Raw genomic sequence first — 24,458 nt, forward strand, 5'->3', positions numbered from 1 at the left:
GACAAAGCAAGACCCTATCTCACAGAAATGGGGAAAAAAAAAGAGTGTATTCTGTCTGACTTTTAAAACTGGGTATGTCATACCTGTTGAGCCTAGGCAAATTGAAATCTTATTTCCTTTATAAACACTGAGTGAAACAAAAATTACTACATAAGACATCATCATAAAAAAACCAACGGATCTGTCAACTACTGACTGCTAGATGCTCCAAAAGTTCCTGTAAGCCTATATGGATAAGCTTTAAAAAGAAGGCCTACCTACCAGATAATAAGAGCAAACCATACTGGCACAAGGGTAAGTATAGTCTCAAATAAAACGCAAAACATACTTAACTACAAACCACTCTATGTTACTTCCCAACCTTTTCTACTATGCCAATACATGCCTTTCTTTCCAGCATTTAATAATACATAAGCTAATCGTTGATTTCTACATCTACATCCATGCTAATACATACCTATTATGTGGCTCCCATAAAAATATACACCCAATCTACTCCATCAAGTCTCAACTGGTTTGTACACCTGGTATAAAAAGCTGACCCTTGAACCTGTTTGAACTGCACAGCTTCACTTACATGCAAATTTTTTTCAACCAGTATTCAAAGGATGTGAAACCCAAGAACAAATGCAAGTTCCACATACTTGAGTATGTGTGAATTTTGGTATAAGTGGAAGTGGGGGTAAACTTGTGTCCTGGAACCAACCCTCCATGAGGACTGTAAATCACCATTTCAATATCTTTTAAACCTCCTACAACATTCCTGAACTACATTCCTTCATTCAGTGAATAAACACTATTTGGAGGAAGTTTCTAAGGGACAATATTTTCATCCCAACTAAGTAGCTTCCTAAGGTAAATGCCCAATTCTTGAAGGTACTGGCACAATTACAACACCTCTGGAGAATGTCCTGATAAAAGGATAATAAGAGAAAAGCATATTATACTCAGCTTAAAGTTATTTGTCCACACTTGGAAGTATAAAGGAAGACACCTAAAGGAGGATGAAAAGACAGGTACGACAATTGGTAAGGCTTTTTGACTATATATTAGAGGTAGCAAGGTACCGTTGAAGAAGTTCATAAGTAACTAGTCAAAGTTAACTTTTCTGATAATTAACTTGTGACAATGAATAAGGATGGTCTGGGGGCACTCAGAAAGTAGAAATATGAAGGTTGTCACTAAACTAGAGATGAGAACCTAGAAAAAAGGCATGGTAGTATCAGTTGAGAAACAACATCAAGAAACACAAGTAAAAGTCTACAGCCTGGCACTGGTTTGCCTGGTAACCCAGCAGCATTAGGGTGAAGGAAGAGTCCAAGAAACCTAATGCACTTCCTGCAACATAGGTTTGTCTGAAGGCTATGGATGTGAGAGCCTAGATTTTTACAGAGCAATGTGATATAAGAGAAAAATCATGTATTTTAATAAGTTAATCCAAAAATAACTTTGTATAATTTTTTATTAATTGGATCAGCAAAGCAGTAATTCTATTAAACACCCAGAGACAAATTCTTTAGGTGTAATGAGTTTATTACCATACCTGTACTACAATGTCGAAGACTAAAAAACCCAACTTTTTCTTGAGAGAAATAAAAGTCACTTATTAAAGACAAAGACATAAACCTTGCAATACAGAGAACTCTTACCTCAACTGTTTCAACTGTCCACTCATCTACCTGCTCCTTTTCACCACTGCTGAATTGTGTTTCTGCCATAAATTGTCTATTTACATACTGCAAAGCAAAGTAAAAGTTTAAGACTTCAGTTTGAAAGGCAGAAAAGTAAAGGTAGCATTATATAAAAATCATACCTCTGTTGATTCAACTTCACTTTGTTCAGTGTATTCTTCTGCTGGCTCAGGTTCTAAGAGGTTAAAAAAAAAAAGAAGCAAGCAGAGGAATTTTACATCAGTGAAAATACTCTGTATGATATCCCTAAGAATGGATACATGTCATTACACATTTGTCCAAACCCACAGAATGTCCAAAGCCAAGAGTAAGCCCTAATGTAAATTATAAACCTTGGGCGATAGTAACACCATGTTGGTGTAGGTTTATCAATTGTTAACAAATATTCAATTTTGTTGTGAACCTAAAACTGCTATAAATAAAATTTTTTACAAATACACAGAAAAGGACTGTGGACTAGTGGGTAGGGTGCCAGCCCCATATACCGAGGGTGGCAAGTTCAAACCCAGCCCCGGCCAAACTGCAACAAAAAAATAGCCGGGCATTGTGGCAGGCGCCTGTGGTCCCAGCTACTCCAGAGGCTGAGACAAGAGAATCACCTAAGCCCAGGAATTGGAGGTTGCTGTGAGCTGTGACACCACAGCACTCTACCAAGGGTGATAAAGTGAGACTCTGTGGAAAAAAAAAAAAAATACACAAAAAAGTGCAAGAAATCATTTTTAAAGTTAACAATTTAACATAAAACACTAAGAGAGGATGGGTACAATGGCTCGTGTCTATACTCCTAGCACTTTGGAAGCTGAGGCAGGAAGATCCTTGAGCCCAGGAGTCAAGATTACCTGAGCAGGCGGCACCATACACCGAGGCTGGAGGGTTCGAACCCGGCCCGGGCCAACTAAAACAATGACAATTGCAACATCACCAACAACAAAAAAAATAGCTGGGCATTGTGGTGGACACCTGTAGTCTCAGCTACTTGGGAGGCTGAGGCAAGAAAATTACTTAAGCCCAAGAGTTTGAGGTTGCTGTGAGCTGTGATTCAGGACAACAGCTTGAGACTATCTCAAAAAAACAAAAATCACCACAGCAAAAGTGAGATCCTGTCTCTACAAAAAATGTAGAAGTTGGCTAGGTGTGGTAGCACATGGTTGTAGTTCCAGCTACTAAGGACACTGAGGCAGGAGGATCACTTGAAACCAGGAGTTTAAAGTTGCAGTGAGCTGTGTGATATCACTGTACTCTAGCCAGGGCAGCAAAACAAATAATTTATTCCAAAATAAATTACTTTAGTTTCAACAGTAGTTATTCTAGATCAGATACAATGCAAATAAAAAGCTACTACATTAAAATTCCTTTCTGTTCTTCTAAGTAATGATTAAACAGTTATTCCCTGTTTTATTTAGTAAAGTATTACATAAAGGGGGGAGATCTTCAACCATAAATTTCAACAGTGTGGAATCCCACCTTCTAGTTTCAACCTACTCATAAAGTGCTTGCCATGTGCCAGGTACTACATGTTCACTTATTACTTTCTAACTGGGGAACCTGAAGTTGAATCCATGCAGTCTGATTCCAGAATCCATAACTTTTAGCCCTTATAAAATTTACACTCTAGTTCCAATCATACTTGGAATTTTACAAATCTACTTAAGAGTTATAATAAAAGTACTTAAAGTAAGTGTCTAGCTAGCTAGTTAGTATGATCCTAAGTCATTAGAAAAGACCCTTTGCCACTGAAGAATTTTTTTTTTTTTTTTTGTTTGAGACTGAGTCTCATTGGTAGAATGCCATGGCATCACAGCTCACAGCAACCTCAAACTCTTGGACTTAAGCGTTTTCTTGCCTCAGCCTCCCAAGTAGCTGGACTACAGGCACCCGCCACAACGCGTGACTATTTTGTTGTTGTTGTTGTTGCAGTTGTCATTGTTGTTCAGCAGGCCCAGGCAGGGCACAAATCCACCAGCTACAGTGTATGTGGCTAGCATTCCACTCACTGAGCTATAAGCGCCAAGCCACCACTGAGGAATTTATAGTTCAAGATTATGGAGTTAGAATCACCCCGTGATTTAAAAGAAGAAACCAGTTCATACTATTCACCTCATACACTGTCAGAATAAATAGCAACAAATTTGGGCATGCCAGACAAAAATCTACTTGAAAATCCTTCTAAGAGCTGGCCCTTACTCATAGTCCTACCCAGCATACCATAGCACAGAACTATCAGTTTGTAATATTAATCAAAAACAGGAAGACATATGCCTAATAACTGAATATTTCTGGGAATTACTCTTGATGTGCTTTGTCTTCACATTTCGTCATGCGTAAAGTTTCTTTAAAAATGTTGGGGGGGCAGCACCTGTGGCTCAAAGGAGTAGGGTACTGGCCCCATAAGCCGGAGGTGGCAGGTTCAAGCCCAGCCCCGCCCAAAAAAAAAAAAAGTGTGGGTCATGAATGATGGCTCACTCCTGTAATCCTAGCACTCTGGGAGGCCAAGGTGGGTGGATTGCCTTAGCTCACAGGTTCAAGACTAGCCTAAGTAAGAGTGAAATGCCATCTCTAAACATAGCCAGGCATTATAGCAGGTGCCTATAGTCCCAGCTACTCAGGAGGTAGAGGCAAGAGAATTGCTTGAGCTCAAGACTTTGAAGTTGCTGTGAGCTATGACGCCACAGCACTATACCAGGGGTGAAAAAGTGAGACTCTGTCTTAAAAAAAAAGTGTGTCAGGCAGTGGTTCTGCCTATAATCCTAGTACTCTGGGAAGCCAAGGCAGTGGATCGCCTAAGCTCAGGAGTTCAAGACCACCCTGAGCAAAAAGCAATCTCTAACTCCCATATCTACTAAAAATAGAAAAAAAAATATAGCCCGGCATTTTGACAGACGCCTGTAGCCCCAGCTACTTGGGAAGCTGAGGCAAGGGGATCTCTTGAGCCCAAGAGTTCGAAGTTGCTGTGAGCTAGAAGTCACGGCACTCTACCTAAGACAATGAGACTGTGTCCAAAAAATAAAAAATGAGTGTACATAAATAATAAGTATAACACTAAAGCCTATAATAAAATACAGTAAAACCAGGACCCGAAAATGAAATACAGATCCATTAAGTACTTACCAGCTTCAGCTACCTGGTCTTCAACTGTAGGTGCTGAGGCTGCCTCTTCTTCCTCACACAAACCATTCTGGTGGTTGTGGGTGCTATCAAAGTAGTTTGACTGAAAAACACGCTCAACAATTTCCTTTAGAACTTTGTCTAAAAAAGAATATGAACTATGTTAGAATTATCTGGGAACACATAACTTGAAAAAGATTCAATATTCTACATAATATTGTAGTTAAAAAAAACCTTATCAATTCTTACTAAAACATATATATATAAAAAAGTAAAATTTCAGCAAGAACAGTATAGAGAGAATAAGAACTTATTTATATTAAATTGTGTGTATTTTAAATAAATAAGAAAAAAGCAGACATTTAATATTTATTCATTCAAAAACCATTTACTATTAACACCTACTATGTTAGGCAATGTGATAGATACAAAACAATATGTAAAAAGATACAGTTATCTACCCTCCTTAAGCTTATAATCTAACAACATAAGAGGTATCAAATACAAAAACAGTAAAATTACTACACAGAGGTACAGTAGACTGGACCTAGTCAGGGTGAGGCTTTCCTGAAATATGCGCTCTAAGAGATAAGACCTATCTAGAATAGGAGAGAAAAGTATTCCAAGTTAGAGAAAATAGCACTACAAAGGTCTGTACAAAGAAAGGTGCCCAACACAAGAGAAAGAAAGAACTGCCACTCTGGCTGAAGAGCTGAGAATAAAAAAAAAAAAAAAAAAAAGGTGAGGTTGAAAAAACTGGTAAGAACCAGACCCTAATTGGCCTTAAAGTTAAGGAACATATATATAAAATATAACTGAAATGAAGGCATTACAAGATTTAAAGGGAGGAAAAATGGATGGATTCAGTTAAGTGACTACATTAGCCAAGAAGAAAAAGGCATGAAAGAAAAAAAGTAAACCAATTCAAAACACATTTTAAAAACAAACAGAAATTGTCAGAATCTGATGTATTAGGATATAAAAACAGTGAAGGGCAGAGGGGGAAATACATGAAGAATTACTGCTCTCAATTTCCCGGCCTGGTAGAGATTTAGCAGAAAAGTTCCCTGACAGGTCACTGTACAGGAAAATAAAACTTCTAAACACTTTATTATACCAAAGTATTCTAAAATTAAGGCTAATATAACTATTACCAACAACTCTTTGAATAATGAACACTTCATAGATTAACCTTCTTTTACGTCAGAGACTTCTGACTCAAAACTACCTATTTTCAAAAACTTACAAATTAAAGTTACATATACATAAAAACACTAATTTCGTACATTACTGCCTTCGTATTGCCTATAAAGATGTTACAGTCCTAAAATATGGCAACAAGATTAAGTAGAAAATAACCCCCAGTACAAGTGAAACTTAGTAAATGTAGAATATAAATGTCTTAACACAATAACTAAGAAAATGCCAGGAAGGCTATGTTAACCAGTGTGATGAAAATGTGTCAAACGGTCTATAAAACCAGTGTATGTTGCCCCATGATCGCATTAATGTACACAGGTATGATTTAATAATAAAAAAAAAAAGAAAGAAAATAACCCCCAAACTAGCTTAGAGGTTTAATAGCCTTGTTACTCCTTAACAATGCTCGTGAAAATTTAAAATTTCATCAGGCTTAAACTAAAACTGCTTTTTTAAGTTAACAAGCTTATAGACACTGGTAACAGAACTAAAAGCAAGTTTTTTTTTGTTTTGTTTTTTGAGACAGTCTCACTATGTCGCCCTCGGGCTGTGGCATCACAGGGTACAGAACATCAAACTCTTGGGCTTAAGCGATTCTCTTGCCTCAGCCTCCCATGTAGCTAGGACTACAGGTGCCCACCACAACATCCAGCTATTTTTTAAAAGCAAGAAGTTTTAAAAATATTTTTGTAAAGAAATACAGACTACAATAAAAGTTAACAAACCAAGAAAAAATTTCACCTATTTTTTGTTGATGAAAATGATTTCTTTCATGAAAAGAAGTAAAAGGACTGACCTAACATATGACATATTCATTTCCTTAAAGCAAATATACTCTAAATTTTGCCAACTAAACCTCACAGTTTTACCTAGTAAAGCTTATAATCCCATTCAATTTATTATCAACCAATAGCTAAAAACAAGGTATAATTATACAGATACTTTTACTTTATTATGTTCAAAAATCTACTTCCCAACTTCAACCTTGTAAATAAGCAAAGACTAGAACCTGTTCTATGATTTACTAGAGTTAAAAACTAAAATTCCTAATTTACTCAGAAAGTGAAACTTAAATGTCCTTTTAAAAAAACACACGTAGTTGCACATTTGTGCAACTGGTCTAGGAATCAGCATTTTTAAAATACAGAAAAAATTAATGTACTCAACTAGCAGAAGTCTGAGAAAAAAATAAGTGACCATGAGTGTAAGGTATAAAGATGCAATACATGTTATTCACAAAACTTTCAGCCATAAAAAGGAAAAACAGTTCCTATCTAATATCTCGTGTTAATCTGTCCACCTTAAGCACAGCTAAGTTACACATAAAACCATTTAAGTTAGGACTACCATCTTTACAGATTTTTGGTTATTTGTTGCTGTTTTGATTTACACACAACATGAACAAGCACATACACATAATAAGATATAAAAAGGAAATACAGGGTGATGTCTGTGGCTCAAAGGGGTAGGGCACCGGCCCCATTTGCCGGAGGTGGCGGGTTCAAACCCAGCCCCGGCCAAAAACTGCAAAAAAAAAATATATATATATAGCAAAAAGTAGAAGAATGTTATTTACTTCTAAATTTTCTTCAATAAATATTACTTTTAAATAGCAAAAACTGATTCTTAAAGAGTCTTTGTTCCACAATTAAAATTATCAGTGATACTCACAAGTGGTTCCGCACACAGATTTTTCCTTTCCTTCCAGCAAGTCCCACAGGTGAATGGAGGCATGTTCATATTGCTCATTCAACCTTATAATAATTAAATAGCTGATTAATTACCTTTCAGTTGTCAACTTAAAGCAATACTTAGAAGTTTCCATTATCAAAGACTACTATACCTCAAGTTCATGTCCCGTTCAGGATCTACTAACTTGTAGAATTCATCCAACAATGACAATTCCTCTTCAGATAATATTGGTACTCCATTCAAACCTTGTTTCAGGTCAGTTCGTATTTCATCATCTCCCAATTTGTCCAAAACATATTGCAGTTCAAGCACAGTTTTTAAACGTTTCTGTTCAGCTTCTTCTCTCATAAGCTGTTCCCGACGTGCTGTCTTCTTTATTGTTTTCTGAATCTGCAAAATATAAATATAAAATGAATTCTATAGAACTCATTTACTTCATTCCATTTCAGGTCCAGCATAAATAAAACATATTTCAGTCAATGCGTGAGATGTGACCCCAATACACAAAATGATTATTCTCAACTTACAAATATAATTTAAAACATAATCTGTTTTAAACACCTGTTAGAAATTCAGAACAGATCTTTCCCTGAATGTATTATACTACTAAAATGTTACTAATGAAAAAATGTATAGGGGGTTTGCTTCTAAATAATCTGGAGGACACAGGGGGCAAGGAAATAGATGTATATTTATGTAAAATATGATTGTCCATGATATAACTGTAGAAGGTGGGTATAAATCAGTACACAGAGGTTCATTATAATCTCTTCTTTAGTTGTGTATATATTTTTGAAATTTTCCTTAATTAACAGTATAAAAATCAGAAATTATTGAGAAATTTTAAGAATTTAGGAATTAAAATTTTCCATACTGAAAAAATATAACAATTAGAATTAAAACCTGGCCAGGGTTGTGGGATGGGCCTCTGCCAGCCCCAAAGCAGGAATGGGAGCGGGAGGTACTGGCAGGAGAGAAGTCCAGGGCAACCCCAGGCAGGGCCTGCGGGGGGGGGGCGGGCGGTGTTCCAGGATGCTGAACGCCCCTTCCCAGCAGCGCGGAGGGCCGCAGCAAGGTACCTTTGAAACAGGGCAGAAGTCTTATGGATTGGATCTGACAGACCAAGAGTGGAAAGGATTTAACAGAACTGAAAGGCAGGTTAATAGAAGTAACTGAAGAACTTAAAAAGCACAGCAGAAAAGATGACTGTTGGATCTGCATAAGATGGCTCGTTTGGAGTGCCACCAAGGGTGGGGAGGAGGAGGTCATGAGGGCAGCCGGCTCAGACCTGTTCGACCAGGTTCATCGCTGGGTCAATTATGAATTGATGCTGAAAGAATGCCTGGTGGGCAGGATGGCCGTTAAGCCTGCTGTGCCGAGAGGCCTGGTGTCCAGGAGCCAGGCGGCGGATGCATCTGCCAAGGAAGGCCCAGGGAAGGGGCCCAGTCCTCCAAGCTATGACTGGTTCCAAACAGACTCTTCAGTGACTATTGCCATATATACTAAACAGAAGGATATCAAATTAGACTCAATAATAATTGATAATCAGGATGATTCCTTCAGAGCGAAAACAATTATCAAGGATTATTCGTATCTTATACATATAAGGCTAAGCCATGAAGTTCAGGAAGATTTTTCTGCAAGTATTATTGAGAATGTCGGAAAATAGAGATTGTCCTGAAGAAAAAAAAGAATACTTCGGGCGGCGCCTGTGGTTCAAGGAGTAGGGTGCCGGTCCCATATGCCGGAGGTGGCGGGTTCAAACCCAGCCCCGGCCAAAAAAAAAAAAACATTTTGAAAAAAAAAGAATACTTCATGGAAATGTCTTGGTCATCCCTTGGAGAATCATAATTCATTTATTCCAAGAAAAGATGCAGGTCTGCACTACAGAGAGTGCCAGTTATTTTCCAAGGAAGATGTTACTCACGACACAAAGCTTTTCTGTTAAAAGTTGCCACCAAGCAGTCACCTTCAGATGCCCGTCGGGCAGCACGTTTACCTCAAGGTGACCATTACAGGTGCAGAAATAGTGAAGCCATACACACCTGTGTCTGACTCCTTACTCTAAGAGTTCAAAGAACCAGTTCTTCCCAACAATCAGTACATGTACTTTTTGATCAAAATCTACCCTGCTGGCCTCTTCACACCTGAGCTTGACCATCTTCAGATTGGAGATTTTATTCCTATAAGCAGTCCTGAATGCAATTTTAAAATATCCAAGTTCCAAGAACTGGAAGACCTCTTTCTGTTGGCAGCAGGAACAGGCCTCACACTGATGGTCACAACCCTGAACTTCGCTTTGACTCGTGTGCCGTGCCTCAGGAAAGTGAAGCTAATGTTCTTCAATAAAACAGAGGATGACATAATTTGGAGAAGCCAACTGGAGAAATTGGCATTTAAAGATAAAAGATTTGATGTTGAATTTGTTCTCCCAGCACCTACTTCTGAATGGACTGGCAAGCAAGGACACATTTCACCAGCTCTTCTTTCTGAATTCTTGAAAAGAAATTTGGACGAATCCAAAGTCTTCATCTGCATTTGTGGGCCAACACTGTTTACAGAGCAGGGAGTGAGACTGTTGCATGATCTGAACTTTTCCAAAGATGAGATCCACTGTTTTACAGTTACAATATAATGAAGAGCTGCCATTGTCTTTTACTCAACTAGTTTATCTGAATTTGTCATCATTCAGGTTTTTTAAAAACACTTTTGTATATAATAAAAGGTTAACTAGAAAAAAATTTAAATAAATAAATAAAAGCCCTGGTCAACTAAAAAAGAAACTCAACCACAGCAACAATAAAAAAGCTTAAAAATCTTATCTATATCTAGCTCCTCTATGGAAAAAATGAGTTCCAAAGTACCTACTACTGACTCACAGGAGATGTCAAAACCCACTAACACCCTCTTCCCCGAAACAATCCACTGCTGGTTTTTTCATAAAGGGACTCCACAGAGTGGCATCTGTGGCTCAGTGAGTAGGGCGCCAGCCCCATATACCGAGGGTGGCGGGTTCAAACCCAGCCCCAGCCAAACTGCAACAAAAAATAGCCGGGCGTTGTGGCAGGCGCCTGTAGTTCCAGCTACTCAGAAGAGGGTGAGGCAAGAGAATAGCCTAAGCCCCAGAGCTGGAGGTTGCTGTGAGCTGTGACGCCATAGCATTCTACCAAGGGCGACAAAGTGTGACTCTGTCTTTAAAAAAAAAAAAAAAAAAAGCCACTCCAACATATTAAAAACAGTGACTAGAACTAATTTGTTTTTATGAATGAGATGCTAACAGAGAAAAAGAAAGTAGCAGTAAAAGAACTAAGTATGGGGCGGCGCCTGTGGCTCAGTGAGCAGGGCGCCGGCCCCATATACCAAGGGTGGCGGGTTCAAGCCCACCCCCGGCCAAACTGCAACAAAAAAATAGCCGGGCATTGTGGTGGGCGCCTGTAGCCCCAGCTATTCGGGAGGCTGAGGCAGGAGAATTGCCTAAGCCCAGGAGTTGGAGGTTGCTGTGAGCTGTGTGACACCATGGCACTCTACCGAGGGCAATAAAGTGAAACTCTGTCTCTACAAAAAATAAATAAATAAATAAATAAAATAAAAAATAAAAAAAGAACTAAGTATGGATGTATTTTTCCCACTGTATTCTTTTCTCTTCACTGGAAAGCGTGAAGGGAAAACATCAGCCAAACTCAAATATCTCCTTCCTTCTCTCTAATGTCTAGCAATAGCCTGGCGAGAGAGAAAGGTCTTTCAAGAGGCATGGCAGTGTTTTCTCTCTCTTTTTTTTTTTAAAGATAAGAATCTGAAGCTGTCACCCTGGGTAGAGTGCCATGGCATCATCATAGCTCACAGCAACCTCTAACTCTTGGGCTCAAGCAATCCTCTTGCCTCAGTTTTTCTATTCTTAGTGAGACGGGGTCTCACCCTTGTTCCAACTGGTCTCAAACTCGTTGAGGTCAAGAAATCCACCCACCTCAGCCTCCCAGAATGCTAGGATTACAGGCACGAGCCACTGCACCCTGCTTTCATGATCTGTAATGTGACAGTGTTTTCATTCTCACCTTTTCTCACTTCTTGAGCCTTACAATGAACTGAGCAAAAACCAAAATAGGAGCATAAGAAACCTCTAAAGGGAGATTTGAGGAAGGAAACTCGGGAAGAATGATGAAGGTTACAGTTACAAAACAAATCCACAATGGTAGCAAAGTGGGTAGTAGAATACATGATATCTTAGCAATAAATGGTGAATGGAAGTGTTTGTAAGCAAAAGATGAGATCTGAGCTAGGGTGGTCAAGAAAAGCTTTCAAGGAGAAAATGTAATCTACTAAGATTGACAAGCTTTTCAATCTTGAGACACAGTTTAAGTGTAAAGAGGTCTTTACAGGTAACTGGAGCTAGAGGCAGGAAACATACAAAGAGGTGGGAATGAGAAAGGAAATCAAAAAAGCAAAAGAAATAAGAAAATACAGAAAGCTATTCTGGATGAATTGAGCAGTTTGAGACGGAAGAAGGTGAAGGCAAGAAAAGCTGGAGCTAAAGTAAAGAAGGTCCGGAATGTAAAACAGAAAAGTATTTAATAATTATGGAAAATATACCAGAGGATCAGAGTTAAGTAAAAGAACTGCCAATGAAATCAAAACTCATCGAGAAAATTCCTTAAAACAGTGTTAAAATTGAAGCAAAGGAGGACAGAAGCATTTTATTTATACAGTACCAGTAGCTTCAGAAATAGATGTTATATTAAATCCTGTTTCTGCAACCCAGTAAGAAAAAGAAATGGGGCAGGTTTTGGCTCGGCACCCCTAGGTCACTGGTTATGGGCATCAACTACATACCCTGAGGCAGGAGGGTTCGAACCTCAGCCAGGCCTGCTAAACAGTAACTACAACAGCAACAACAAAAAATAGCTGGGCATTGTGGCAGGCGCCTATTATAATCCCAGCTACTTGAGAGGCTAAGGCAAGAGAATCACTGAAGCCCAAGAGTTTCAGGCTGCTGTGAGCTATGACGCCATGGCAGTCTACCAAGGGCAACACAGTGAAACTATCTCAAAAAAAAAGAAAAGAAAAGAAATCGGGCAAGTTTTAATCAAGCTAAGTAGAGCAAATCCTTACCTCAGTGCTATGTTTTTGTTTGTTTGTTTTTGGCCAGGGCTGGGTTTGAACCCACCACCTCTGGTATATGGTGCCACCCAGTGCTATGTTCTGAATGTGTCCCCTAAAATTCATATGTTGGAAACTTAATCACCCCAATACAGCAGTGCTGGAAGGTGGGGCCTTTTGAGAAGTTAGAGCAGAGCTCTCATGAATGGATTAACAATGCTACATAAGAAGGGCTTGGAGGTTTTGCTTTCTTGCCCTAAGCCTTCCACCACACGAGGACACAGTAAGAAGGCTAGATGCCAATGCCTTGATCTTAGACATCCCAGCTCCAGAACTATGAGAAATAAATTCCTATTCTTTATTAATCACCCATAATCAGGTATTCTCTTACAGCAGCATAAAACTGAATAAGACACTGGATAGAAACAAAATTACATTTTCTTTTTTCAGGCTGATCCTTCTTCAACCAGATGAACTAAGAAATGATAATGTTACATGCCTGAAATATGCTACGCATAAAATCTTGTTCTTAACACAACCCTTAAGATAAGTACAATTATTATCACATTATCAATATTACAGATTAGAAAACTGACACACTACGGTGGCCTTTCCTCCTCAATCCCCCTTCTACTGGTTCTAATTCTCTGGTCTTACTATTAAGTGGAAGAATCAGTATTCAAACCAGGCAGTCTGCTTCTAGAATCAAATCTCTTTTTTTTTTTTTTTTTTTGTTTTGTTTGTAGAGACAGTCTTTCTTTATGGCCCTCGGTAGAGTGCCATGGCATCACACAGCTCACAGCAACCTCCAACTCCTGGGCTTAAGCAATTCTCTTGCCTCAGCCTCCCGAGTAGCTGGGACTACAGGCGCCTGCCACAACGCCCAGCTATTTTTTGGTTGCAGTTCAGCTGGGGCCGGGTTTGAACCCGCCACCCTCGGTATATGGGGCCGGCGCCTTACTGACTGAGCCACAGGCGCCGCCCAGAATCAAATCTCTTAATGACTGTACTATACTGTCTCTCCTCGTGTAAGTAATTACTTTTCATTTCAGCCAATCAGAGACAACTTTATATAGTCATAAGTCATTTAACAATGGGTATACATTCTGAGAAATGCAGTTAGACAATCTTGTCTTTGTACAATCATGAGGGTGTACTTACACAAACCTAGGCAGTATAGCCTAATACACACTTAAAACTGTATGATATAATCTACACTCCCTAGGCTACAAATCTGCACAGCATGTTACTATACTGAATAGGATAGGCAACTGTAACATGACGCGAAGTAGTTGAGTATCTAAATGTATCTAAAATAGAAATGGTTCAGTAAAAATACAGCATTATCATTTTATGAGACCATCATCATATATACAATACAATTCTCTAAGTTTAGTCCTCTCCACATAAGGTGACATTTATTCAGAAGACTTAATTTTCTGGTCTCAACAAATCATTTGATGCTGTTTGTACTTGATTTTTGTCCTATTCCCAAAGCTTTTGTCACATCAAAAGGTGCTTAGGAATAACCCCCCATTCTGCTGGCTCAATGGTTTATATAAGAGCAATATATCCATCTGCTATATCTCTTTAAGATCCCTAACGGTGATAATAATTATCAATTATATAAATAAGCCTTTTTATGTTCCAACAGTTAATGGAATGGGGAGACAGTCTTTAGACATAAAGGAATATATGGAAAATAAACATCTACTATATAATATATACCTTCGCAGCTAATTTCTTTAACCAATGACAAAACTTTAACTACTCTACATGTTTATCATAACTCAAACTCATAGTCTTTTTTTTTTTTTTGACGGGCGTTGTGGCAGGCACCTACACTCCCAGCTACTTGGGAGGCTGAGGCAAGAGAATAATTTAAGCCCAAGGGTTAAAGGTTGCTGTGAGCTATGACACTACAGCACTCTACTGAGGGCAACAAAATGAGACTATGTCTCAAAAAAAAAATTATTTTTTACTTACATCTTGACTTAATGCCATGAAACTCCTCTGTAGTTCTTTTGCAAACTCCAAGTTATTTGTGACTTCCTGGTACTTAGACACAGCATCCTAAAATGACAAAGACAGACCCCAACTTTACCAGAAACACAAAGAACCACAAAATTAATTTTCTTACTTAAAATAGTGAGCATAAAATCTTTAATAAAAAAAGTAACATCTTTACCAGCTGATCTTGATTAAGCCTTTCCCCTTTGTTCATTCGTTCCTGATAATCATCAAGCTTCCCCTGTATTAAAAGAAAAAAAAAAATTACATTCCATAGTGAAGGTCTATAGCAGCTTAACCATGCTAAAACAGCAAAACCCATATAATTCTCTAAGTTTGTCACAAATTTTTCCTTACACATACTTTTAAGATATATTTCAGCTTATATATATAACTTTTTAGATATACTCCTGAATGATTTCAAATACTATACTATAAACCCATGATATTAACAAACATTCCTTATTCTTTAGATTACTCAAAAGTAGATATGCATCAAATGGGCCAAACGTAGGGTTCCTATCCACGTGGGTGAGGTCCACAGTTTGGTTTAAAATCCTGCTTATAACCCAAGTAAGCATATCAGACATTTATAAAGTTCTAAATTTTTAGGACTCCCTCCTGACCAGTCAAAGAATTTATGTGAATGGGCGACATAAAAAGTGCATATTTTTCCTAAATAAACCCATGGGTATATTATCTTTGATGTACTTCATCCATTTATCCTGAACAAGATAACTACCACAACATCTATGGGCTATATACTAGTCAACAGCTTTGCTCTGTCAGTATAAGGGCAAGTACAGAAAACTAACTTCTGGATTAAAATCATTTACTGCTAAGATGAAAATACTGGAGGTTTTCTAAGCTACTATGAGGTAATACAACAGAGTTAAGAATTATTATTATTGGGCGGTACCTATGGCTCAAGGAGTAGGGCGCTGGCCTCATATACTAGAGGTGGCGGGTTCAAACCCGGCCCCAGCCAAAAACAAAAAAACAAAACGAAAAAAAAAATTATTATTATTATTAAAAGGGTTAGAGTAGAGGAAATAAGTAGAAATCTAAATTAAGGGGAATAGATTTAAAATAATCACAATAAATTATGAAAATACACAGTTCCTTATGCCTTAGCAATAAAAAAACTAAGAAACAAAATACAAAGTAAAGATCTGACAAAGGTCATTCAGAGCCACAGAAACCAGTCTACTTTTACCATTTACCATTGCTTTCAATGGCAATAAGGTTTTTTTAGGTCTAATGATCCATTTCTTTGTACCAGAAGAAACATGGCAACTTGCATAACCATTCTACCCTAAATTAAAAAGCCTAATTCTTTAGTTATAATGGAGGCAAATAAAACCAATTATTAAAACATTAAATAAAGGCTAATAAAAGTATCCCACTTTATTCTTAGAGAAACTATTTCCCACAAGCTGTAAGCCTCCAACTAAACTCATATAAAAACATAAGTCTACTGGTAGAAAAAAGTGAAGTTTTTATGCTGATCAGGCAGACCTAACCCCAAGTACAAGAGATATTCCCAACCACCTCCAATGCTCTAAGAATCAACAGATAGTTCATTCTCTTTTAAGAGGATAGGCTATCATTCTTTTAAGAAAATAACTTAAAAAAATAAAATAAAATAAAAAACTAATCAAGATTTGCTTTTTTTTTTTTATGACTTAAGACTGTTGTTGTTTTTCCAGTTTGTCCAGGGCCGGGCTCAAACCCACCACCCTCAGCACATGGGGACCACGCCCCACTGGTGCTGCCCGACTTATGCTATATTATAATCAGAATTCCTCTATTTAAAAACATATAGATAACAGAAAATATACAAATAGAAGGACCTAAAATTCAGTCCTAATACACAGTTAATTGGTACTAGCAAAAGAAAAACTGCTATTAACTTATATTTGGCATTTATTACATTCCCTTTCCTTCTACGATATTATACATTTTTCAAAGAAAGTGTTGCTTAATCTAGAAAGGGATACACATAAGTGTACTATACTTCCCTCATGAGTTAGTGTTTATATACCTAATGAAAACAGATGTCAAATCAAATTCCTAAAAAAAGCTGTGTATATATGAAAATAAATACAGAATGATAAACCAAAAAAGATAAGAATGACACCTAAGCAGTTGATTTATGGGTAGAACTGCTCTCCTTTTGCTTTGTTTTGTACAAAAATTGCAACTTAAATATTTTGCAATTAACATATAATATAAAGATAACTAGAATTCCATACTATATAAGAAAAGGCTAAGAGTGTTCTCTATTTAGGGAAAAATATTACAAAAATAAAAATGCTAATAAGATTAACAGATTTCAGGGCATTATCGGAAGTCCTGGACATGAACCTATACTACCCTATACTACCCTAAATAGTAAGAAAGCTATCCTATAGTAGAAAAGCTCCCATTTTCTACACAATAGCAAATATAATATTCATCCAACCCAAGAGCTATGGCAGATTACATTTTCCAATGATAGCTACGTATCTGCAGTCTCACATACTGCTCTACAATGTGACCTTGGCATACCTCAATTAGGAATTGGTCCAATTCTTCTGCCATTGTATCTGAGTTTCAACCAATAAATTACAGTGAAAGTGATGCTGAATGACTTCCAAGACTGAGTCATAAAAGCAATGTAACTCTGCCTTATTTGCTGATGACTAAAAACACTTGTGTTTGGAACCCTGAGCCATCTAACCCTCAAGTTGCATACTTTGAGGAAACCAGTCCATGAAGAGAAAGGTCTCATAAAAAAAGCTCTGGTCAGGCGGCACCTGAGGCTCAGTGAGTAGGGCACTGGTCCCATATATCAAGGGTGGCAGGTTTGAAACAAGACCCAGCCAAACTGCTACAAAAAATAGCCAGGCGTTGTGGCGGGCGCCTTCAGTCCCAGCTACTCAGGAGGCTGAGGCAAGAGAATCGCCTAAGCCCAAGAGCTGGAAGTTGCTGTAGGCACTCTAACAAGGGTGACAAAGTGAGACTCTATCTCTTTTTTTTTTTTTTTTTTTGGCCGGGGCTGGGTTTGAACCCACCTCCCACCACCTCCGGCATATGGGACTGGCGCCCTACTCCTTGAGCCACAGGCGCCGCCCGAGACTCTATCTCTTTAAAAAACAAAAGAAGCCTCTCTGGTCAGCAATCCTAGTGTTAGCCCAGGCACCAGACAGGTGAGTGAACAAGTCTTTGTCTTCCTACCTAAGGCTCAAGAGTCATGGAACAGAGACATCAACCTTGTTGTTTCCTTTCTAAATCCCTGACAGGAAAAATGCATGAGCAAAATAAAATGTTGATTTGAAACCCTTAACACATCTGGATTAATCTGTCACACAGCCAATAACTGAAAATGAAAAAGAAAAAGGTTGAAAGAGAAATGAAAAGAAAGAAAAAGCTTCTATGTGAAATAGCTTCATACTACACACTTTCAGGGAATATTCTGTCAAGAGAAAACATGCGAGAAACATCTCTGTACAAAATAAAGATCTATGCATTTGATTAAAGCTCCTATTCCTATCTACTTTGATTTTGTATTATTGTTAACATGTCCATAGTTTTTCGATCCATAACATGAAAGACTACTACTAATACCACAAGACATGAGTTTACTGTGAGGGAAGAAGTGTGTATGTCATAAATGAACAATAATCTCAAGAACATTTAACAGGCCATTTTCAAAAAGCAGACCACAGTCCCTTGGTCACAGATTCCTTATAACTAGTGAGCTGAATTACCCAATCAAAAAATGTAGCAAATCATATATAAGGAAACTATAGGTCTTCCAAGAAATATTTTTTCTTTTTTTTTTTCTCTCTCTCAGTAGAGTACCATAGCATCACAGCTCACAGCAACCTCAAACTCCTGGGCTTAAGCGATTCTCTTGCCTCAGCCTCCCAAGTAGCTGGGACTACAGGTGCCTGCCACAACGCCCAGCTACTTTTTTTTTTTTTTTTTTTTGTAGAGACAGAGTCTCACTGTACTGCCCTTGGTAGAGTGCCGTGACGTCACATGGCTCACAGCAACCTCTAACTCTTGGGCTTACGCGATCCTCTTGCCTCAGCCTCCTGAGCAGCTGGGACTACAGGCGCGCGCCACAACACCCGGCTATTTTTCTGTTGCAGTTTGGCCGGGGCTGGGTCCGAACCCGCCACCCTCGGCATATGGGGCCAGCGCCCTACTCACTGAGCCACAGGCGCGCCCAGCTACTTTTAAAGAGGAGGTCTCACTCTGGCTCCCCCTGCGAACTCAGGCATTCCACCGTCTCTGCCTCCCAAGTGCTGGGATTACAGGCGTGAGCCACCACACCTGGCCCCAAGAAATATTTTTCCAATCACAATTTTAAAGTTTTATTATAGCATTACACAAATTCTTCTATGGCTGTCAACACTTTCTACACTACTGTTATAAATATCTTAGCCCCCAAGCTTCAGGAAACAGGATCCTGAGTCTGGTCAAAGTTCCTAAGAAATGGCACTCTTCTCAGTAAATACCAAAACTTGCTAATAAAACTGCAGTATGACTGTAAAAAACTTTTACATTATAGGGCACTAGTTTTTTCTTTATCTGTATAATACAGGATCTACAGGCTTCTAAGGCACATAGGACTTTATCACCACAGAATCTGAGATGGAAGGGATTTCTGTTCACTATTATAGTGTATAATGAGATTTTTGCAGAAACCCTAAGTTGGTCTAGGAAAGCAATTCTCAAAGTGTAGTCCCCAAGCCAGCACATCAGCATCAGCTGGGAACATGTTTGAAACCACCCTAGACCAAGTGAATCAGAAACTCCCAGAGAGGGACCCAGCAATTTGTTTTATCAAGCCCTCTGGGTAATTCTGATACATGCCTAAGTCTCAGAAACAATTGTCTAGGTCAAATAAATTGTAATTCCCTTGTAATTTCACTTAGTAACTATTGCATAAGAAAAGATCCATTGGGCGGTGCCTGTGGTTCAAAGGGGTAGGGCACTGGCCCCATATGCGGGAGATGGCGGGTTGGAACCCAGCCCTGGCCAAAAAAAAAAAAAAGAATAAGAAAAGATCCATTTATGATTTGAACCCTTAAGGCAGTGAGTTTCCACCTTTTTTATCTAAAGACGCACTTGAAGCTATAGTGGCGCACTTAAAACTACATTGATCAAAAAGAAAAAAAAACATATTTAATGTGCTTTGAACTTTTTTTTTTTTTTTGTAGAGAGAATCTCACTTTATCACCCTCGGTAGAGTGCCATGGCATCACACAGCTCACAGCAACCTCCAACTCCTGGGCTTAAGTTGCTCACAGCAACCTCCAACTCCTGGGCCTCCCGAGTAGCTGGGACTACAGGCGCCCGCCACAACGCCCAGCTATTTTTTGGTTGCAGTTCAGCCGAGGTCGGGTTTGAACCCACCACCCTCGGCATATGGGGCCGGCGCCTTACTGACTGAGCCACAGGCGCCGTCCTGCTTTGAACTTCTTTTGAAAATAATTTAATTAATGACCAAGAGAATTGCATAAGCCCAAGAGTTAGAGGTTGCTGTGAGCTGTGACATCAATAGCACTCTACCGGAGGGCGGTACAGTGAGACTGTCTCTACAAAAAAAAAAAGAAAATTAATGACCTTTAAAAATGTTCATGACACATCTAAGATCCTCTCAGGGCACATCAAGGCAGTTGAAAAATCACTACCTTTAACAAGTTACCACCTTTCATTAACAAAAAGTAACTACTTACACTTTTGTTACACATTGCATGGGAGCTGAAGGCCCAAAAGAGTATTTTATGATTAAACTCACTGGTGAATGGCAAAATTTGAACTACAAAGATAAAGCCTCTTGGAGACAATTTTTTGGTCTAATTTATTTTCTACTTTTCAAAATGAAAATAGCTTGCTCCATCCTGCAATCTCAACTCATTCCTAAGTGGCCTTCGCTGATAAAGGATACGATAACTGCACTTCTCCAAACACTACAATTTGCCTAATCTTCCAAAGACCAGACTACACAGAGACAAATACCACCTGTTCAAAAGGCTGACACTAAGCCCAATTTAAAAAAGTGTCTATGTGGGGCTAAAATTTACAGTATGAACCAAGTCAATAAATAAGGACTTGTTTCACACTGACAGATCCAACATTAATACCAAAACAAAAAAAGAGAGGGGCAAAGATGGGAGTAAAAAGGGCTCCAGGTAAACATCCTGTTCTTCCCAAAGCTAGAATATGGCCACAAGACAGATGGGTTGACTACTCATGTCAAACATACGAAATGAGTATTAACCTCTTTTCCCTAAAGAATGGAGCCTTTTTCCTAGCAGAAAAAGATACCTTCATCAGAAAGCCTACTACATTATAATACTGCTCTCAGAGTCTGTCTTAAAATTCAATTTAAGATTCCTTACCCTGAGCATCGTGAATGTATTAAAAATCTATTTCTACCACCACACATGAGCAAAGATAAAAAATCAGGCCATTTCCTACATTACCAGAAGTCTTTGAAGGGAAGTCAGGGATAGAGTTATGATTACACCTAGAAGACTATCTGCATGTGGTACTGGGAAATAATTATCCCAACAAGTGCTACCCATTCCCACTCCATCTTTGTTTCTTCCTTGCTTTTAGATGTGTTGACCACATTCACTAAGTGACAAGCATTCAAATTTAAACCTTCAGGCACTATTATCAATCAGGTTATCACTCAACCATAAATGGAAAGACAAAAGGCAGTTAAATAACTTGCCTAAGGCTATAAATACCAGAAAGATCATTTGCACCTCAACATCCCAGCACAATTAAAAAGAAATGGCAATAGAGATACAGAGATGAGAGACTCCAAAAACCCTCCAAATTCTTCAACTAGAGACAATTATAGTTAAAATAAACATTAGGAGACAACGCCTGAAAAAACTAACTTGCCCATCCAGGAAAACTATGTAACTTCTGTTCTCAAACAAGATCTCTAAACTAGGACAGAATTCTTAAAAATGAAGCCTAAAATAATAAAAGAGCACCTAGCTATACTTTATGTATCCCAGCCAAATAAATCACTTCTAGAGTACTGTGAGAACCTTTCCAGAGACAAAAGATTTCTTTTCTTCTCAACTCTCCATAATCTTTAGTGGCTTTTCAAGATAGTATTTCAAGTACCCAATTCCTACATTCTCTGCTCTTCACCCACAGCATCATCAGTCTGACTGTGCCCACACAGTTGGTAGACAGCTGACTCTGCTTCCTGTTCACCCTTCAATTCAATTGTGAATCAATACCTAGCAAAATTCATAGGAGACAAGGGAAATAAGCAAAGTTTTCTCAATTTTTTTTCCTTTGGTAGAGATAGAGGAGTCTCAATATGTTGCTCAAGTGGACTTGAACTCCTGCCATCAACCTATCCTCTCACCTCAGCCTCCCAAACTGCTGGGATTCCAACCTGAGCCACCACATCCAGCCATCCTCCATTTTTAAAAGGAGGGTAAAAAGAATACACTACAATCCCTAGGTTAGTATCAACTACCCTTCAAATATTGTGAGCGTGTTCATGTACCAGAAGTCTGTACTATTTCCAGAAAACAAGAAAGTATTAAACAGTGATGCTGTGGGTATAAATTCTAACATCAAGAATGTAACACTTGTCCAACAATGCAAAAACATTTTACTGAAAAATGATCCTTCTACCAGGCCCCAGAAGACTGCTTAAAGCAGAAGCTGAATGCCATCTGTCAGGAATGCTGCATTTCTGAACACTAAGAATAGTATAGGGACGTTAAATTAGATGGGTTTTTTTTTTTTTTTTTGCTGGAGCTGGGTTTGAACCGGCTACCTCCTGCATATGGGGCAGGCGCCCTACCCCTTTGAGCCACAGGCACGGCCCCCTATTAAATTAGATGTTATCTAAGATTCCTTTGCAAAATAATTTTAAGCAGGTAAACATCCAAAAGTTTGACAAGTCTTTTGGGCAATTTAAGAAAAAAAGAAAATCCTATAAAAACCCTTATTTCTTGGGCGGCGCCTGTGGCTCAGTGAGTAGGGCGCCGGCCCCATATGCCGAGGGTGGCGGGTTCGGACCCAGCCCCGGCCAAACTGCAACAGAAAAATAGCCGGGCGTTGTGGCGGGCGCCTGTAGTCCCAGCTACTCGGGAGGCTGAGGCAAGAGAATCGCTTAAGCCCAGGAGTTGGAGGTTGCTGTGAGCCGTGTGATGCCACGGCACTCTACCCGAGGGCGGTACAGTGAGACTCTGTCTCCACAAAAAAAAAAAAACCCCTTATTTCTTGTTCATAGCTATAATTATGCAGGTAAATCTGAATGAAATAAAGCAACTGACCCAAATGAAGTAAAGAGATCTGGCATCACTTACTATGAATTATATTCTTAAAAGGTATAAAGCTTGCATATTTGAAAATAAATGATCATAAATAATCTTAAGGATTATCTTTTAAATTATTAATTGCTTTAACCAAGCCACTCATTATGATGAATCTGTCCAACTGAATGATTTATATATTTGATTTATATATTCCTTGGAAGTTCTATATAAAAAGATGTAAACTATAATTCAAATTGTAGGTCGAAAGGGTTTTAGTTTTAATGATTAAAGTGTATTTCCGGAACAGCACCTGTGGGTCAAAGGGGTAGGGTGCCGACCCCACATGCTGGAGGTGGCAGGTTCAAACCCAGTCCTGGCCAAAAACTGCAAAAAAAAAAAAAAAAAAAAAAAAAAGTTTATTTCCATTATTTCTATTTCAGATAACAGTATTGAGGGAAATGCAATGAAATTTCTTTCTTTCCTTTTTTTTTCTTTTTGAGACAGAGCCTCAAGCTGTCACCCTGAGTAGAGTGCTGTAGCATCACAGCTCACAGCAACTTCCAACTCCTGGGCTTAAACGATTCTCTTGCCTCTGCCTCCCAAGTAGCTGGGACTACAGGCACCCACACAATGCCCAGCTATTTTTTGGTTGTAGTTGTCATTGTTGTTTGGTGGGCCTGGGCTGGATTCATACCTGCCAACTCTGGTGTATGTGGCTGACTCCTTAGACGCTTGAGCTACAGGCGTCGCGCAGGAATGCAATGAAATTTCTAATGAATTTTCAATGGTCCTAGTATCAACAATTGTCAGACAGGCCTGGTGGCTTGAGTCTATAATCCTAGCACTTTAGTACCCAATGTGGGAGGACTGTTTGAGGTCAGGAGCTCAAGACCAGCCTAAGCAAGCGCAAGACTCCATCTCTACAAAAATAACAGAAAAATTAGCAAGGTGTAGTGGCATAGGCCTATAGGCCCAACTGCTTAGGAAAAAGAAGTAAGATTACCAGAGCCCAGGAGTTTGAGGTTGCAGTGAGCTATAATGACACCACTGCCCTCTAGCCCAGAGTGAGACCCTACCTCAAAGGAAAAAAAAAAAAAAGAATTGTCCATGTCCTCCTTCCTAAGACTATTCACATATCTTGCTTACACTATCCAGATATTAAAAATTCCATTTCAATAAAAAAAAAAAAACCACTGCAAGTAAACAGTTCTATACAAAAAGCATTTTCCCTCTTGTGGATTAATCCATTTTAAGAGTTTGCTGACAAAGCTACAAATAATTTCTATGTAATGATTTAGTAAAACTAGCAAATACAGTTAAGGAGAACCTTCATAATTGACCACATCTCTATACTGACCACCTCCTTACG

At 38.7% G+C, this 24,458-nt stretch overlaps 1 protein-coding gene and 1 pseudogene across 1 annotated transcript in view; one reads left to right on the forward strand and one right to left on the reverse strand.

The window, feature by feature from the left end:
- The window catches only part of CAPRIN1 (cell cycle associated protein 1), a 50,583-nt gene that overhangs the window by 17,064 nt on the left and 9,061 nt on the right, over positions 1-24,458 (reverse strand). Inside the window, exons 3-9 of the mRNA XM_053562910.1 lie at positions 14,971-15,033; positions 14,769-14,855; positions 7,840-8,078; positions 7,668-7,750; positions 4,800-4,937; positions 1,814-1,866; positions 1,650-1,736 (exon numbers count right to left, since the gene is read on the reverse strand). Coding sequence (XP_053418885.1) covers positions 1,650-1,736; positions 1,814-1,866; positions 4,800-4,937; positions 7,668-7,750; positions 7,840-8,078; positions 14,769-14,855; positions 14,971-15,033 — 750 coding nt within the window. The remainder of the gene's footprint in view (positions 1-1,649; positions 1,737-1,813; positions 1,867-4,799; positions 4,938-7,667; positions 7,751-7,839; positions 8,079-14,768; positions 14,856-14,970; positions 15,034-24,458) is intronic.
- On the forward strand, positions 8,776-10,386 carry LOC128566018 (cytochrome b5 reductase 4-like; annotated as a pseudogene).

The sequence above is a fragment of the Nycticebus coucang genome, chromosome 14, assembly GCF_027406575.1.
Source record: "Nycticebus coucang isolate mNycCou1 chromosome 14, mNycCou1.pri, whole genome shotgun sequence".
Lineage (NCBI taxonomy): Eukaryota > Metazoa > Chordata > Mammalia > Primates > Lorisidae > Nycticebus > Nycticebus coucang.